This window comes from Tursiops truncatus, chromosome 20 (assembly GCF_011762595.2).
Source record: "Tursiops truncatus isolate mTurTru1 chromosome 20, mTurTru1.mat.Y, whole genome shotgun sequence".
Taxonomy (NCBI): Eukaryota; Metazoa; Chordata; class Mammalia; order Artiodactyla; family Delphinidae; genus Tursiops; species Tursiops truncatus.
In genome coordinates, this window is record NC_047053.1 from 34,690,614 (window position 1) to 34,706,990 (window position 16,377).

General features: G+C 49.8%; 2 protein-coding genes and 1 long non-coding RNA gene across 12 annotated transcripts in view; 2 read left to right on the forward strand and 1 right to left on the reverse strand.

Annotated features, from left to right (window-relative positions):
* Nucleotides 1-7,422, forward strand: part of FAM117A (family with sequence similarity 117 member A) — a 43,242-nt gene extending 35,820 nt beyond the window's left edge. For all 6 annotated transcript variants that reach the window (XM_033848037.2, XM_033848035.2, XM_033848036.2 and 3 more), the window contains 4 exons: nucleotides 326-460; nucleotides 1,637-1,838; nucleotides 3,215-3,365; nucleotides 6,184-7,422. In XM_033848037.2, coding sequence (XP_033703928.1) covers nucleotides 326-460; nucleotides 1,637-1,838; nucleotides 3,215-3,365; nucleotides 6,184-6,484 — 789 coding nt within the window. In that variant the 3' untranslated portion in view covers nucleotides 6,485-7,422. The remainder of the gene's footprint in view (nucleotides 1-325; nucleotides 461-1,636; nucleotides 1,839-3,214; nucleotides 3,366-6,183) is intronic.
* A 721-nt stretch (nucleotides 7,423-8,143) lies between these two features.
* Nucleotides 8,144-9,746, reverse strand: LOC109548246 (uncharacterized). Of its 2 annotated transcripts, none has more exons than XR_002174279.3 (2): nucleotides 9,547-9,746; nucleotides 8,144-9,009 (listed from the first exon to the last, which is right to left on the reverse strand). It is a non-coding gene; the product is annotated as an uncharacterized lncRNA (long non-coding RNA). The 2 variants fall into 2 exon arrangements; XR_012328411.1 differs by having other exon boundaries at nucleotides 9,533-9,746.
* On the forward strand, nucleotides 9,504-16,106 carry SLC35B1 (solute carrier family 35 member B1). 4 transcript variants are annotated; one of them, XM_019924914.3, is made up of 9 exons: nucleotides 9,504-9,641; nucleotides 10,717-10,820; nucleotides 11,430-11,535; nucleotides 11,828-11,858; nucleotides 12,450-12,607; nucleotides 13,956-14,082; nucleotides 14,821-14,927; nucleotides 15,095-15,248; nucleotides 15,942-16,106. In XM_019924914.3, the coding sequence occupies exons 2-9, from the start codon at nucleotides 10,789-10,791 to the stop codon at nucleotides 15,992-15,994; spliced, it is 768 nt and encodes a 255-aa protein (XP_019780473.1). In that variant the 5' UTR covers nucleotides 9,504-9,641; nucleotides 10,717-10,788; the 3' UTR covers nucleotides 15,995-16,106. The 4 variants fall into 4 exon arrangements, with proteins under 4 accessions (XP_019780473.1, XP_019780475.1, XP_073653313.1 ...); XM_019924916.3 differs by having other exon boundaries at nucleotides 9,597-9,705; XM_004320874.4 differs by lacking the exon at nucleotides 9,504-9,641 and adding an exon at nucleotides 9,717-10,031 and having other exon boundaries at nucleotides 11,405-11,535.
* Nucleotides 16,107-16,377: the final 271 nt, after the last annotated feature.

Consider the following 16,377-nt stretch of genomic DNA (forward strand, 5'->3'; position numbering starts at 1 on the left):
TGTGGCCACGTGGGTGCCGGGTGAAGTTTTGGTGCAACTTTGGAAAGGGTTTCTTTCTGTGCTGCATGTCTCTGTCCTCCATCCCCACCCCCCGCACAATTGAGGCCATGATGCAGACTCTAAAAGCACACTCTGGACCCCTCAAAGCTCTGCCTTCTGGAGAAAACCCCACTGAATGGACCTATTGCAATTGGTAACTGTCCCTGAATTCTCCTCTACTCACTTGGTTCTGCTGTGTAGGCATGACTGTTACCCCCTGGTCAGAACTGATAACTGCACGGGGCTTGGTGGGGTTCAGTGATGGCTTCATTTACCTCCTCCTCAGGCGTCCCCTCCCAGCTTCCCCTCAGGGTCCGCTGTCCTGCGACTGAGCCCCTGCCTGCACCGGAGCCTGGAAGGGCTCAACCAAGAGCTGGAGGAGGTGTTTGTGAAAGAGCAGGGTGAGGAGGAGCTGCTGCGGGTGAGTGGGGGCCGCACCCGGATGCACACATAGGCAGCGTCTTGCTGACTCTGGACACAGGGAGTTGGGACTCGTGCTGTCTGGGGGCTCACAGGCTGTGCACATGTCAACAGAGAAACATGCCCAAACCACCCCATGGGAGGAACACAAATTGAGTTTATTAGACTCAGATGGACTTGACCACAAGAACAGCAGAGCCGGGTGGGTGAAGTTGGGGAAGACATTGGGGCATTGAATGGAAAGAGAAGGGGCCAGGGGTCAGTAGGGAGGAAGGCACCTGGCTGGGAGGAAAGGACTAGGCATCACTCTTCAGCCAAAGCACCAGCTCAGTGTTCCTGGCATACTCATCACTGTCACTGTCAGCGTCACCCAGCTGTGCCTCAGTTCAAGTGGCCCCAGTACTAGAGTTATGCTTCCCTTCCCTCCATCTCTACCTGGTGACATGCGTTCATCCTTCATGCCCAGTTGCCTTTGTGCAGCCTTCTCCCCCGCTCCACTCCCAGGCAGAATTATTTGCTCCCTTTTCTGCAGTCTCAGGCACATTTTTATACTGACACAGGACAATTGCGGAATGCCAGTTGGGCAACATTAATATAATTCTAATGGGCACACTCCTCAGTTTATGATTTACTTGCTGGTTGATTTTTAATGTGCATATATGTAGGATTTTACACGTGCACACAGACTGGTGATCTGTGGACACAAGTACCATTGAATGTTAAAACAAACGAGGGGGGTGTATTTAATACATGGAAGTAATCTGCACATTTGTCCTGCAACGGCCTATAGCTGTTACAGTGTCCTGGTGGTTTGCCCCCTCTTGTGCCCCCATGTGTTATTCACCTTTGTGTTCCCAGAGCCTGACACACAGGAGGCCCCTGCCCTCGTGAGGCTTACAGCCTTGTGGGGCAACACCTTGATGAAACCATAAAATAAATATGTAGTCATAAAGTTCTATCTATGAGGGGAAGGAATGAAGCACTCTGGGAGAAGCAGGAGGAGGTGTCCCTTAGATTGGGGGCTGTTGGGAAAGTCAGTGACATGAGGAAATGGTGTCCTGCTGTCACTGTGTGTTGTGAGTCGAGGACAAGGACAATGGCAAGGGGATGACCCTAAGGGTTACCGCAGCCCTGCCAGCCTGCAGAGACAGGCCTGACCCCCACTCTTCCTTGGCAGATCCTTGAAATCCCTGACGGGCACCGTGCCCCAGCTCCCCCCCAGAGTGGCAGCTGTGATCATCCCCTCCTCCTCCTGGAGCCTGGAAACCTTGCCAGCTCTCCCTCCATGCCCCTGGCATCCCCCCAGCCTTCTGGCCAGACTAGCCGTGAGGAACACCAGGGTGCAGCTGAGGAGCTGACGTCCATCCCCAGTGACAAAGGTGAGCTGGGGAGGCCCAGGCTGCGGGGCCCACATGGGGTATGGGGTCATCTCCATGCCCTTTTCCAACTCTCATCAATTTCTGGCCACGCATTTTTTACTTACTAACCAACTAGAATATCTTTGGGAGTCATCTATATTCCATACGTTATAGTGGTCCTTAATATAGATTCTAATTTATAATTTATATGAAGGTTCTGCACTTACAGTTTTGTTTAATCCTCACTGTAATCCAAAGAAGCAATCCCTCCCACCCCCATGTTTGGCTGAGGTTCAGCATGCCGTTGTGGAGAGCCCATGAGCCCGTTCAGGTGTCCACTGGACCCGTCACCAGCAATACACCTCAAGGCGGGTGTGAACGCTGTAAATAAAAGAATGTGGTCTTTTGCCCAGGGTCACACAGTTTGACCCAGATCGAAACCCAAGCTTTCTGACTCCAAATCTCCACTTTCTATTCTGCCGTGGCTGCGTCACTGAGAGGACAAGATAAGAGTCCCTCCTCCCTGTCATAATGATCCTGACATTCTAAAGCACTGTTGCCTGCATCACCTAACTTGATCCTCACAGCAACCCCATGAGGTAGGCTGGTCAAAGGCATGATCTAACAATACCGAGGTAAACAGAGCATAGAAAATAAAGAATAAATGTGAGATAGATAAAGTCAATATTTGCAACCTCGGCAAAGTACATTTGCTGTGTGGAAAGTGAGAGGAATCTTATCCCACAAGTTGGGTTGAGTAAAGATTGCTTGTCTGAGTCAGTACAAGAGCTCTTCCTGGAAGAAGGGATAGATATTCAAGACATGGAAGGGAAGAAGCTGTGGTATGTTGGCAGGCAGGGCGGTGCAGTCTTGGAAGAAGGCAGAGATAGAGATGTTAGGATTCTTTCAAGTCTGAGACTTGGAGTTCCAGTTGCAGTCTACCTCCGGGGAATATGGAATTGGTATTAGACCCAACTTTTCCCTCAGTTCAACTGTGATTTTTTATCCTGTATAACAAGGTCTGTATTTTTTTTCCCCCTTACAATTCTGGTTTTATTTTCTTTTTTTTTTTAATTTTATTTATCATCATTATTTTATTGGGCCTCTTTTTATGGTATTTAATTTTTTTTAATTGGAGTATAATTGCTTTACAATGTTGTGTTAGTTTCTGCTGTACAGCAAAGTGAATCAGCCACACATATACAAGGTTTGTATTCTTGTAAGGCTGCCTCAAAGATGTTTTAAGGTAGAGTGTAGGCAAACAACCTGGATTAACATAACCACTGCCACCCACCGTACCATATCTCCCAGTCCTGCCCCTTTACACCAAGGTCTGAGTCCGGGAAAGCGGAGACCTTCCTTTAGCACCATGGGACTCAGCCTTACTCTGTTTGCAGCTTCCCCTCCAGGCCACCCAGCCTTCCTTGAAGAGGGCAGCCCATCTCCAGTCCTTGCCTTTGCCTCCTCCCCTCGGCCCAATCACAGCTACGTCTTCAAACGGGAACCCCCGGAAGGCTGTGAGAGAGTGCGGGTGTTTGAAGAGGCCACGTGAGTACCTCAGCCGGTCGTGAGTTCCTCAGCCAGTCGGTGGGGGTCAGGATGTGCGAGGGAGGGACAGGGATGCGGGCTGAGCCCTGTGGCATCCCACCTGATAGGCCTCTCTTTAGTCTGACTCCCTATTGTCCTGGAGACATTGTCAGCTGTAGATGATCAGTATTGCAGTCTTTCCATGACCAAACTTGTTGACGTTACCTCCTCTGAGCACCTAAGTCTTTGCTTATCATGATCTCCATAGAAACCTGCTCTCTGCCCACATGCCAGCCACAAGCGCAGCAGGAGCTGGAAAGGAAAGAGATCTGAAACCTAAATCCTTTGCTTCTTCTATTTTTTTCCATCCCCGGGGAAGGTGTGAGAATTTGCTAGACCATAATCAGAGAGAGAACATACTAGTAATTCTCTTCAGGCAGAGCTTAGAAGCGCCTCATGCCCACCGGTGTGGCAGGGGGAGCCTAAAAAGCTTTCTGATTGCTTCTAAGTCAAATCTTCACCCTGCAGCTGCAGTGGTTCAAGTGTCATGAACTCCCAGACAGAAATTTCCAGTCCTTGCAAGTAAGGACTATGGAATATTCCCAAACCAGACTGGACAATTCAGAAGTCATTCTTAAGTTGATTTCTTTAGTACAGTTCCCTCCCGTTAGCAGAGAGAATCAAGAGCCAGAACTTTCCAAATGTCCCACGGTCCCCCTTAGCAGGAGCTAAGAAGAGAGTTCACCATATTCCCACCGCCGCTGTAATATTCATCGGGGCCGATTCACATTGGAAGCTGTGGATTCGATGGCAGTGAGGAAGTTTAGTTATGGTGTGTGAGTGGAGATTTAGCTCGGACAGGGTGTGGGGCCTTGATGGCTCCGTCTGTATCTCAGATAAGGGAGAGGACAGCCCATGGTAGCAGCAGGAGGCACTTATATAACCCAGAGGGGGAATTATGGAGAAAACCAGGGGCACTGAGGGTTTGCTCCCATCATCACTGTTGCCTGGCATCCCTCCAAGAACCCTCGATCCTCTGGGGTCGTGTGTGGGGAAGAGGCCAGATCTCGTAGCTCAAGCAGCCTCTGGGCTCGTGTACCCTTCCCCAGTCCACAGTATAGCTGAGTAATTACAACCTGGAATTGCTTGTGGCCATTAGGCTGCTGCTTGTCTTTATTCTTTTGTAGGCTCATAAGGACAGAAGAGGTTTAACGTCATCTCATCCAGCTTCCTGCCCCTATGTTAACCCTTTGAGAGAGGTGGCGATCCATCAGTTACTTTCTTAGATATCCGGGGATAGAAATTCGCAGCTCATTGGTGTCTCTTTATCGTATGAACTTTCCTACTGGGAAGTTCTTATGTTTAGTGGTTCCTCTGCCACATTTTCCTCTTCCTGGCTGCCCATCGTGTGAGATTCCCAGGGAGGGAATCAAGCCATTCAGGGTCACGCTGGTTGCCCTCACGTCCTTCGAGTGTTACTTGGTCTCCCCTGGGTCACCCTCCTCGTGCATGCATGCACACACTGAGAGCATTCCCTCTCCTGCCCATCCCCCACCTCTTCCTAAAGTGGGATTCTTTTAAGCCCTTCTCAGTCAGGGGGCACCTTGCTGCTGCGGAGTCCTCTGGGACCCCAGGCTTCCAAACACACCCTGCACACAGGCCTTAGCTTCCCTCTACCTCTCCTCCCATCACTCACGCTGGGCCAACATCCGCCCTCCTCTGCGTGCCTCGCTCTTCTTCCTGGGTTTGGAATGATTAGAATTCTACAATTAAAATAGTAATCAATTTGTCAAGCTGTACACTAAGTGCATTCTTCTGTATGTATACATTACACTTCAAGGAAAAGTTAGGCGATGGGAAGCATTGGTGCAGAGCTTGACTGTCTTCCCACAATTTTGTCTCCTTGCCCGGAATCCTCATAACCAGCAGCTTCTCAGGGCTCTTCACCCTTGAAGCATGGCCAGACGTTCTTCTTCCTTTTTTATCATAAGGATTCCTTACTCTAGAACTGTCTGACCTGACCTCTTTTAATCCTTTCATTTCCCCTACATGAGCAGAAGGATAGGGATTCTTGCCATGTTAGAGGTGAGGCAGGTTAGGCCAGGAGCACATGGTGAATTAGAACCTAGATCTCCTGAGAAGGTCTAGCTGCTGTCCTTTCCTCCCAGCAAGGGTTTTGAACATCACACCTTTCAAATCTGCTCAAGAATTAGATTCTTGAGGTCAGTAGATTTCAATGGGGGATACTTTTCCCCCCAGGGGACATCTGGCAATGGTTGTCACAATTTGGAGTGGGGTGCTACTGGCGTATGGTGGGTAGGGGCCAGGGATGCTGTTAAACATCCTATGATGCACACGATAGCCCCCACAACCAAGCATTATCCAGGCCCAAATGCCAGTAGTGCTGAGGATGAGAAACCCTGCTTTAGGCTATAAAAAGTCTAAGTCACTCTGCTTGGATCTCTGCTTTCAGGCAAGTGGTCTGCCCCTAAACCACTGTTCAGTGATGAAATCTCTCAAATTAAAAGATCTCTCGGTCTCCTCTTCTAGAATCACACTGTCAGGAAGTTCTCCTTCCCGTCTAGCTTTAATCCCTCCTGTTTTTAGCTCAAGTAGATTTCCTGTTGCTTAGCCATATTTCTAGAACATGGGGAGCTGAGGGGCCTGCTGAGCGCTGGCGGTTGCTCAGCAGCCTGTCGTTTTGGTCAAGTCACCACCATGTTTGAACAGAGCCCTAGCTCCCTTGCTCCCCTGACGCTGGGACACCTCTCGCCCCTTCTCACCAGCTGTTCGTGTGCACGCACACATGTATGTCTGTGTTTCTCTCTCCATCCTCCAGGTCCCCAGGTCCTGACCTGGCCTTCCTGACTTCCTGTCCTGACAAGAACAAAGTCCATTTCAACCCAACCGGCTCGGCTTTCTGCCCCGTCAGCTTGATGAAGCCCCTCTTCCCCAGCATGGGCTTCATCTTCCGTAACTGCCCCTCAAGCCCAGGGTCCCCCCTTCCCCCGGCCAGCCCCAGGCCACCGCCTCGGAAGGATCCAGAGGCCCCCAAGGCCTCCTCGCTGCCATTCGAGCCTTGGCAGCGCCCCCCGCCGTCAGAAGAGCCCGTGCTTTTCCAGAGCTCCCTGGTGGTCTGAGGGCCCCACCCCCACTTCACCATGGAGACCAGTGCCTTGGTGGCAGGCCCCTCCCGAGCTCCCTGAGACGGGGGATGAAGGAGCCCTTTCCTCCTGGCCTTTGAGCACTTTCATGTATTGTGTCAAAGCCCTGGGTCCTCTTCCCGATGGACCCCTGCCCCTTCGAATGTGAGGGGACCTGCCTCCTCCACTAGCAGCTGGGCAGCTCACGAGTCACACCCGTGTTCTTGTCACCTCTCTCACTTGGTGGAAAACTCACCCAGAAGGTCTTGGGTCCCCCACCCCTGGGTGTGAGTCCGGAGGACTGTGTATGGGGCCCTTGTCTTTATCATGGAGCAAGCTGGCCATGATTAAAGGAGAGCGGACACCACAGATTTCCTTACCTCTCCTCCCCAGACACAGACGAGGAGACCCGAATAGATTCCCGATCCTCTCAGTCCCATCCCCCTACCTCCCTCTCATTGGAGGAGCTGACCAAAGCAGCCCGAAAGGGCCATAACACTTGACCAATCCAGCTGCTGGCAGAGGGGGAACCAAGCGTTTTCCTAAGTGGCATTTTCATCTCGCTTTCACCCTAAGATTGTCTTAAGCAGCAGCCCAGCCTGCCCAGCCCCAGGTGGGTAGTAGGGGAGAGGGAGAGCTGGCATTCCTCCGGGTGGCAAGTGGTGACTCTCCACCCTCCACCTGCCCCAGGACTGGGTTGGATTAGAAAAATGCCTATTTTTCTTGTATCGATGTAGAAACTCTATTTTCTCCCAAAGACACTATTTTTGCAGCTGTTTGAAGTTTGTATATTTTCCATACTGCAGAGCTTACACAAAATCGAAGAAGAATGTTAATGTTCAAGTTTTATTATCCTGTGTTTAGAAGTTGTGTTTTTTGGTTTGTTTTTTGCAGATCTTGGTGTTAATAGACCAAATAAATAAGTATTCCCAGCAGCTTGAGGTTCTGTTAAATATTTTTGGGGGGAGGGAGCGGGATGGAGATTGAGGGTATCATATTAATCACTTCATCCTCGTCTTTAAGAGGAGCCTTTACTTAATACATAATGTTGGGGGGATGGATCCAGAGTCTGTGTCCTCAGGACAGCAGGCTTGCATTCTCTACTTGGACATAGAAACAGTAGGGCCAGGGAGAGTCTGTCCAGAATGAAGAGTGTGGTGGAGGTGGGGTGAAGGAGTCAGTGGGGAAGTCATCCTTTCTTGGGTGAGTCTGGAAAAACACCCTAAGGGAGAGTGGATTTTAGCAGGGACATAAGGGTGACCAAGGGGAGACAGTTTGACATTGTGGGTGCTCCTTGCATCAGCAAGGAAAACAAGATGAGGGAATGGCATTCAGATCGAATCTCTGGGCACAGTTTTAGGGAAGCTTTAGCTCCTTGTGAGTATTCTTTGCACATCAGTGAGTGCCCACAACACAGAGGGCGGAAGAAACTGTTCCTCAGCTTTATAGTGCCCCCCCGTAAGAGCTCTTAGGCTTTTGGGGAGAATGAGAATAACCATCCGAACATTCTGATAGTGCTTTGCAATTTACAAAGCATTTTCACAAAAGACACATTATCCCCACTGTATGGGTAAAAAGTTGACTACCCCAAGGGCAGTCGTAATAACTACAATTATATCTATCTATCTCATAAAACCTCAAAACAAACTCTTAAGCCAGGCTATCCCAACTACCATGTATTGGCTAGGTAAGCATCAGATACACTGTAAAATGCTTTACATAAAATGTCATTGAAATATCACAAACCATCTGATGTGATAAATCCCACTGTACTAATGAGGGAAAGCCAAAAAAAAAAAATTGATAAACCTTGCCCCCAAAACACAGGTACAAAGCGTGGAAGCTAGGACTGGGAACCAGATCTTTTGAATCCAATGCCTGTGCTTCTAACCACAGTACTCTACCGCTTGTTACATTTCCATTAATTTCTGATGAGGAAACTTGACTCAGAGGTCAAGTGAATTGTTTGAAGTCCCAGCTGGTAAAGAGGCAGAGCTGGGACTGGAACCCCAGCTCCGTGCCCTGGAATCGTCGGCTAATACAGTAAAGTAAACCACTGGGCAAGAGAACAAACGTGTGGGGGTCCCCCTCCCCACCTTATATAAAGGATACAGGGGGTTGCAGACAGACCCTATCTTCTACTTCTTACCCCTCCCCTGAAAGATGTTTGGCCTACCCCCAACGTCTTAGTGAGTCAGGCCCGGAGGGATGGGTGTGGTGCTGCCCCGAGTTTCCTTCCTTTGCGTGAGGCTGTGCCAAAGGAGCAGGCTGCTAGAAGGGGAGAAGAAGTCTCTACCCAAAGAGCAACCCAGAGTCCAGTGATTACGGGGGGGCTTGAGCCCGGTAGTGGCAAGCCTTGGGGTCAGTCCGGCCCTAGTTCTTGGTGTCAGCACGTGGAGGTCCAACACTGGGATGAGGGAGGGGCTCCAACAAGGAGCTCATCAATGCAGGAGGGTTTGCTCCCTTGTCGGTGAGTTGTAAGACCCTGAAGAAAATCCACTTCGGCAAGCTTCCATTTCCACCTTGAGGATGTGAGGAAATAAGATTAGAGTTGAGAAAGAGTAATGACTAATAAATACCTTAAACTTGCACAGCACGCTTTACAGTTTATAAAACCGTTTCACAGCCTCAGCTCATTTGATCCTCAGAACAGTCAAGAGGCGACAAGGTGGCTATTATTAGCAATAATATAGACTAGGAAAACTGTAGCTCGGAATTTAGGTGACATGCGTAGGTTACCCTGCCTTTAAGTGACAGAGCTGAAACAAAAGCTCTGCCGCCCTTGGGAGCCTAGTGATGTGCCCTAGGAGGAGGACGGCTCCCCAAAAGCCAGGCCTTGAGCAACGCTCCTCTTGTAGAGGGGTTAGAGTCAGGGACGCTGGGCAGCAGCTAGAGGGCGCTAAGGCTGCATTGCGATTTCCGGGCGTTAGGACCCAGCAGAAGCCTGACAGCCGACCGGGAAAAAGACTCTTGGATTTGCCGGGCCGGCGCACTCCTCCTTCCCGCCCACCTGTCTGCCTTTGCACAGCGCAGCCAATTGGTCACCTCCACATCCTTACACGTCATCATTCCACGTCCACCTATCTCCTAGGCCATCCCGTCGAACTCCGGGTCTCAGTTGTCCTCGGAGTTGCCTGGTCGGAAAGTCTCGAGGGTAAGGCGTCACCCTCGGGACAGCGGGCTCCCCTGGCCACCAGGGACGAGATCAAGGCCCCAGGGTGGGTGTCCTTTCCTTGGAAGCGGGTTCAGGGTTCTGAAGAGTTTCCCCTCGGCGGTCCTGAGCTGGCAGTTCTGGCGGTGGCTGCTGAGGCCCTGCCCAACGGCGGTCACATGCAGCTCCTATGAGGCCCCTGTCGCCGGTCGGCGATGTCCGGCTGGACTTGTCGCCGCCGCCGCTGCCGGCTGTGAGCGGGTCTCCGGTCGGGTCGTCCGGGCGTCTCATGGCCGCTAGCAGCTCCCTGGTGCCCGACCGGCTGCGCCTGCCGCTCTGCTTCCTCGGCGTCTTTGTCTGCTATTTCTACTATGGGATCCTGCAGGAAAAGATGTGAGCGGATCCCCCGGGTCGGAACGCAGACCTCCGCCCCGCTAACCAGTCCGCCTTGTCTCCCCAGCCTGTGGTCAGGTTCACGGTCCTCCCGCCCCTGGCCCCACTGTTCCCTTTTGCACCCCCACGCCGCCCCGCCCTCCCGGCATCCTGACCGCCTTTGCCGCTGAAACCTCCCCAGGTTTCCAAAACGTGAAAGTTGGTCTCTGGATTCTCGGGAGCTGGTTATTTTTCTTCCCTTGGTTGCTCTTTTCTCCTGTTGGTTCTAAGGAGCTAGGTTTCACAGGCTTAGGTTTCCATGACCTGTGCCGGCCCCTTTTGGGAACTCCCAGATGCTTGCAGGTAGCGGATTCCTTTGCCCTCGGCCCTGCTGCTATAGCCCAAATCCCTTCTTCTGCCCGGGATACCTCGTTTCACCAACTAATTTTTCACGTTTCCTCTTGCTCCATCCTGTACGGATATTTTTTTCCTTCGGCTACGGGATCAGCAGCCTGGAATGTCTAGTTTTTAGATGCCATAAAATCAGCTTCTGATGTCAATGAGCCCGGTGATCCTTACCAAACTCTCCCTACGTCTAGAGAGGCTAGAAAATTTCAAAGTGTTCAGTGGCTCTGGATTAGTAGGTAGATGGCACTGAGGGAAGTATACTAATTCCTCCCCTCTTTCTCATGCATTTCATTCTTAGAACAAGAGGAAAGTATGGGGAGGGAGCCAAGCAGGAGACGTTCACTTTTGCCTTAACTTTGGTCTTCATCCAATGCGTGATCAATGCCGTGTTTGCCAAGATCTGTGAGTACTTAGATAGTAATCTGTTGTGTGTCCCCTCCCCTTTGTATCCTAGGCATTAGGTCTAAGTCTCAGCACCCTCAGCCCCTTTAGTGCTTGCAACAGCCTCTCTGTTCGATTGAGAAAACTAGTGGCTTTGGAAAAGGGTGAAACCCCATTTCCTTAGATTAAATCAACTTGTCAGTCAGAAATGTGCAGGAAATGGGTCTTCTGTGTTCCAGATCCCCATGAGAATACTTAAAGCTTTTTCCTTTGTCCTTTTGATTTTCCTTTATGTGTCAGCTTCAAGCATGTTTTGAGCATTCTCTCTTTGTTCCCTGGGGGCTAGCAGCAGGGATAACTAGTCCCTTGAACTGAAGGGACACCCTACCCCCACCCCTGCCCTCCATGAGGTCTTGTGTTAGGGTTAGGTGGGATTGGAGAGTTGGAGAATCTTCAGAGATTTCCCAGTCTAAGAGGACAGAAATAGTTTGTGCTTCTCATCTTATTTGACAGGCAAATTCCTTTCATGTGGCTTCAACTTTTGCTCAGTGGTCCATCCTGGGCCCACCAGCTTTCTCTTGTATGTTTCTTTTGTCTTCTCCCAGTGATCCAGTTTTTTGACACTGCCAGGGTGGATCGTACTCGGAGCTGGCTCTATGCTGCCTGTTCTGTCTCCTATCTGGGTGCCATGGTCTCCAGCAACTCAGCACTACAGTTTGTCAACTACCCAACTCAGGTGAAACCTTAGGGTGGAATGAGGGTTGGCTCAGAAGTTGCTTGAAAAGGATGAAAGATGCTTCCCTCTGGCCTGTGACTTAAATAAAAAGAGAGTGTGTTTGGGAAGTTAAGAGTGTGAAGAACCATAGATCTGAGGTTTAGTGGTGGTGGGCTGGCCGTGGTAGGGCTGCTTTCCGAGGCTGCAGTCTCTGGTGCAGGCCTCACACTTAACTCATCTTATCGTAGCACCTAGTACAGTACCTGGCACATCAAAGACGCTCAGAAATTATTTTTGCTGAATTTAATTTCAGGTCCTTGGTAAATCGTGCAAGCCCATCCCAGGTAAGCAGAAGAAGATGGTCGCCATCTTCCTTCCTCACTCTTCCTGCAGTGAGCTTGATCCTCCTCTGCTAGAGCTCTATGCCTCTGGGCTTTGTCATCTCACCATAGCTATCTCTCGGGTTCCCTCCATCCCTTCCCCCTGCCCATCCTTTATCACTTCCTGTGGTGTTGGGTGTTCATTAGCTGGTAATCCTCACTGAGAGCCAGAGGCTGACCTAACCTGCTTCACATAGTCAATCATTTTGGTGTCCCATGTGTTCACGTTGTCATTAGACACCCTAAATCCCATTTGATCATCAGTTTCCTTTTCCTCAACCTGTCACTCTTCCCTACTGCCCCTCCCCTGCCCTGTTCCTTCCTGGAACTTTCACCTTTGTTCTCTACCTCTTCCCTTCCTTATACTCTTTGCTCAACCTTGTTGCTCAGTCGTCTCTGTCTAGGTGCCAGCGTTGCACCCTCCTTTTGTCCTCTGTCGGCTTTCCTTCTCAGACATTCTTTTTTTCCCGTGAGTCTTTGGCTCCTAGAAGGAGAGTGTTGGGCTCATCAATGCCTATGGGTGCCTGAATTTTCCACTCTGTTTCTTCCCTGTAGTCATGCTCCTTGGAGTGACCCTTTTGAAGAAGAAGTATCCAATGGCCAAGTACCTGTGTGTGTTGCTAATTGTGGCTGGAGTGGCCCTTTTCATGTACAAACCCAAGAAAGTAGTCGGGATAGAAGAACACACAGTTGGCTATGGAGAGCTGCTCCTGGTATGCAATTCTGTTGGGAAAGGAAGCCTTTTCCAGTAATCTTAACAGAGGAGTATCCCCACCTGTGCAGGCAGAAGGCCAGTTATATGTTTTGAGGGAGGTTGTGATGTTTCTTGCCCCACATTTCTGGTCTTTGTCTCTGGCTGCAAAGCCCTTGGCTCTGCTAAGGCCATAGTGGGGAGCCTAAAATATTTCACTGTGGGTCAGCTCTCCTTCTGGGGAAGGGATGACTCTGAGGCCTGTGTCTAAATGCTGGTGTGAGGTTCCAGAGACCTGAGAGCAAAGAGGAAAGGAGTAGTGTGTCTCTCACTGTGGCTTTCCAAGGAACATGGAAGCCAGGGTTAAAAATAATACTATAGGGCTTCCCTGGTGGCGCAGTGGTTGAGAATCCGCCTGCCAATGCAGGAGACACGGGTTCGAGCCCTGGTCTGGGAAGATCCCACATACTGCGGAGCAACTAAGCCCGTGCACAAACTACCGAGGCTGCGCTCTAGAGTCCGTGAGCCACAACTACTGAAGCCCGCGCGCCTAGAGCCCGTGCTCCACAACAAGAGAAACCACCACAATGAGAAGCCCGCACACTGCAACGAAGAGTAGTCCCTGCTCACCGCAACTAGAGAAAGCCCGTGCGCAGCAACGAAGACCCAATGCAGCCATAAATTAATTAATTAATTAATTAATTAATTAATTAAAAAATACTATAGTAGCTATTACTTACTAGGTGTTAGGCACTTTTCCAAGTGTTCTACGTGTAAACTAGTTAATTTTTACAACAATAACCTCATAACTTAGATAGCATTATCTCCATTTTACAGGTGAAGAAACTGAGGCAAAGAAAAGTTAAATCACTTGCCCATGGTCACATGGCTGTTAATTGGCAGAGTTAGTGGCTTACATTGCCCCGGATTCTAATCCAGGCAGTGTGACCACAGAATCCAGTCTCTGGAGCCCTATACTCCAAGCCAGGAGGCTAACATGCTGGGACTAGATTTCCTCTCTCCAGCTTTAGTGGAAGAATGAGTGTGGCTCACCATGAGCCGTTCTAGGCCCCTGCACGCCAGACTTCACGGCATTGTGTTGGGAAGCGGTAGGCTTCCTGCCCTGCTCCGATCACATTACATCCATGTGGCTCAGATCGCCTGTCGTTCTGAGTGCCTGAGGGGAGGAGGGAGCTCACGTGGTCTCTCCCATCCTCCACCTGTGGACAAATGGCAGCATTTTGTTCTGAGGACTCTGTCTTAAGGCAGCGGCTTTTCTGAGGGGTCTCAGAAAGGTGAGAGTTCTGTGTCCTGCGTTAGGGAGGGTCCCGGTGGCCTTCTCACTGCAGGCTGTACTCTTTCTTTCCCAGCTCTTGTCTCTCACCCTGGATGGGCTGACCGGCGTTTCCCAGGACCACATGCGGGCTCACTACCAAACAGGCTCCAACCACATGATGCTGAACATCAACCTTTGGTCGACATTGCTGCTGGGAGCCGGTAAGGAGCAGTTCTGCTATTCTTTCTACGTATCAGCAGAGGGCAGACTGCCCTCATCCACATAATCTCTAGCTCTGGTGCCAGTTGCTAACTTTGCCCATCAGTTCTCAGATGCCTTTATGTCCAGGCCCCTGAGAAGCCTTGGAGAAACCTTCACCAGTTGGCTCTACTTGCTACTTGTTAGTGGCACAATCGGGTAGACCTGTGCCAGGTATCATGGGAGGACACACAGTAGTAAAATGCTGGGGTGCCCTGGGAACTCGCCCTCTTCTGAGGGAGATGAGACACTGGTATGTGGTGAATACTGAATATTGTTCAAACATGGATGTATTTGCTTTTAAATCAGTGCTTCCTAACTTTTTTCAAATCTGGGCGCACACAGGGAGTATTTTTCATACAACACACTAGGGTTAACAGAGGAGGCTTCTGATGGCTGGAATCGAGCAGTGCTTGGGGCTGCCTTGAGCTCGGGATGTGTGGATCAGTATCTTCACAGCATCTGAGGTTTGCTGCGTTCAATCACTTTGGCAGAAGTAACTCATTAACTTCCAAGTATTTCCCAGAAGAGTCTTTAGTTAGTTTCTCTTATCAGAAAAATAGGAGATGCCTGATGGGACAATACAAACTCACTCCATATGTTTTTCCATGGCCTCCTTCAGAGTGCTTTAGCAGGCCTCTGCAGGGGTGTGAATACGGGCACACAAGATGCACCGTTCATCTTTTGACGTTTCTTCCTAGGAATCCTGTTCACTGGGGAGCTCTGGGAGTTCTTGAGCTTTGCCGAAAGATACCCTGCCATCATCTATAACATCCTGCTCTTTGGCCTGACTAGTGCCCTGGGCCAGGTGAGTGCCTTGATGGAGGATGGCTTGGCTTCCCCAAAAGAGACTGGCCTGGCTGCGAGAAGAGGGGTGGCAAGATTAGCCGTGATGTCCTGTTACAGACTTTAGACCTCTTGGCAGATAGATAGCCAAGAACCAGCCTGACCTAGTCTTTCCCTGTCTTTCTCTAGAGCTTCATCTTCATGACAGTGGTGTATTTTGGTCCCCTGACCTGCTCCATCATCACCACAACTCGAAAGTTCTTCACCATTTTGGCCTCTGTGATCCTCTTCGCCAACCCCATCAGCCCCATGCAGTGGGTGGGCACTGTGCTTGTGTTCTTGGGTAAGTTCCGTCCAGAGCGGGCAGCTCTGGACCACACAAAGGGACAGTGACAGAGCGTTATTCTTTTTCCTTAATATTTACTTGTATATTTGTGAAATTCATTAGGTTACTTTAGAGAAAATTTTTTAAAAGAGAAAAGGAAGCATTACCTCTACTCTAGCTTTCCTAAGGAACATTTCATTTGAGTGATTTCTTTCCAGTGATTCTGCTTTCCCCAGATACTGAGCAGGGTAAAATTATTATACTTATTCCCTACTCATTTATGCTGCTGTGGGTAAGCTGAGAGACCTAGCTTAGAAGTTTGATTCTTAAATTTCTTTCAGTCTTGCTGTATTATTATTTTTTTTTTGGCCGCACCACACGCAGCATGCGGGATCTTAGTTCCCCAAGCCGGGATCGAACCTGTGCCCCCTGCGGTGGAAGCGTGGAGTCTTAACCTCTGGACTGCCAGGGAAGTCCCTGCTGTATTTCAAATATACATGTAATTACCAGTATCTTGGTGATTTTGTTTTCATTTGATACCAATCTCTTTTCTCTGAGGAGCTTTTATAAAACCAATGTTTGAAAACTAGTTTTATTTAAAGCTCCAATTTTGGAGAACCAAGGCTCCCCCCCACCCCCCCCCCACCCCCAAATCATTTGTAGGCTTCATTTCTCCCCATAAAGTTAAGCCCGTGTTCTCTCTCTCTATAGGTCTTGGTCTCGATGCCAAGTTTGGGAAAGGAGCCAAGAAGACATCCCACTAAGAAGAGAGAGAGACTACCTCCACTCCAAGAACATTTTAAGTTATTTTCTCGAACAGTGACATCTTTTGGGAAAATGGACACAATAGAGATAAAGGACTAGGTCTCAGTCGGCTATTTTGTTATTTTTTTCTTAAGGAAGCAAAATCACGTACTCTAAAAACAGCATTTGGATTTTAACAAGACAGAGTGCCTGTTTCTGTTTTTGATGGCCAGGAGCACAGCCTCGCACAAGTAAAGAAAGAAAGAGGGGGAAGAGGCAGAGCTTGGTGCTCATGGCCCAGGCTGCTCCCTCGTGGGTGTGGTTAACCTGGCTGGGTGGCCAGTTCCCCCAAGAGCTGCTGTGCTTGTGGCTTCTGTTCCCACAGGCCAAGGTCTAAATATCA

Bases quoted from the DNA above. Each gene is read 5' to 3' on its own strand.
- SLC35B1 (XM_004320874.4), top strand. From the start codon at position 9,829: ATGAGGCCCCTGTCGCCGGTCGGCGATGTCCGGCTGGACTTGTCGCCG. The intron at 14,083-14,820 runs GTAAGGAGCAGT...GTTTCTTCCTAG, and splicing joins GACATTGCTGCTGGGAGCCG to GAATCCTGTTCACTGGGGAG. The intron at 14,928-15,094 runs GTGAGTGCCTTG...GTCTTTCTCTAG, and splicing joins TGACTAGTGCCCTGGGCCAG to AGCTTCATCTTCATGACAGT.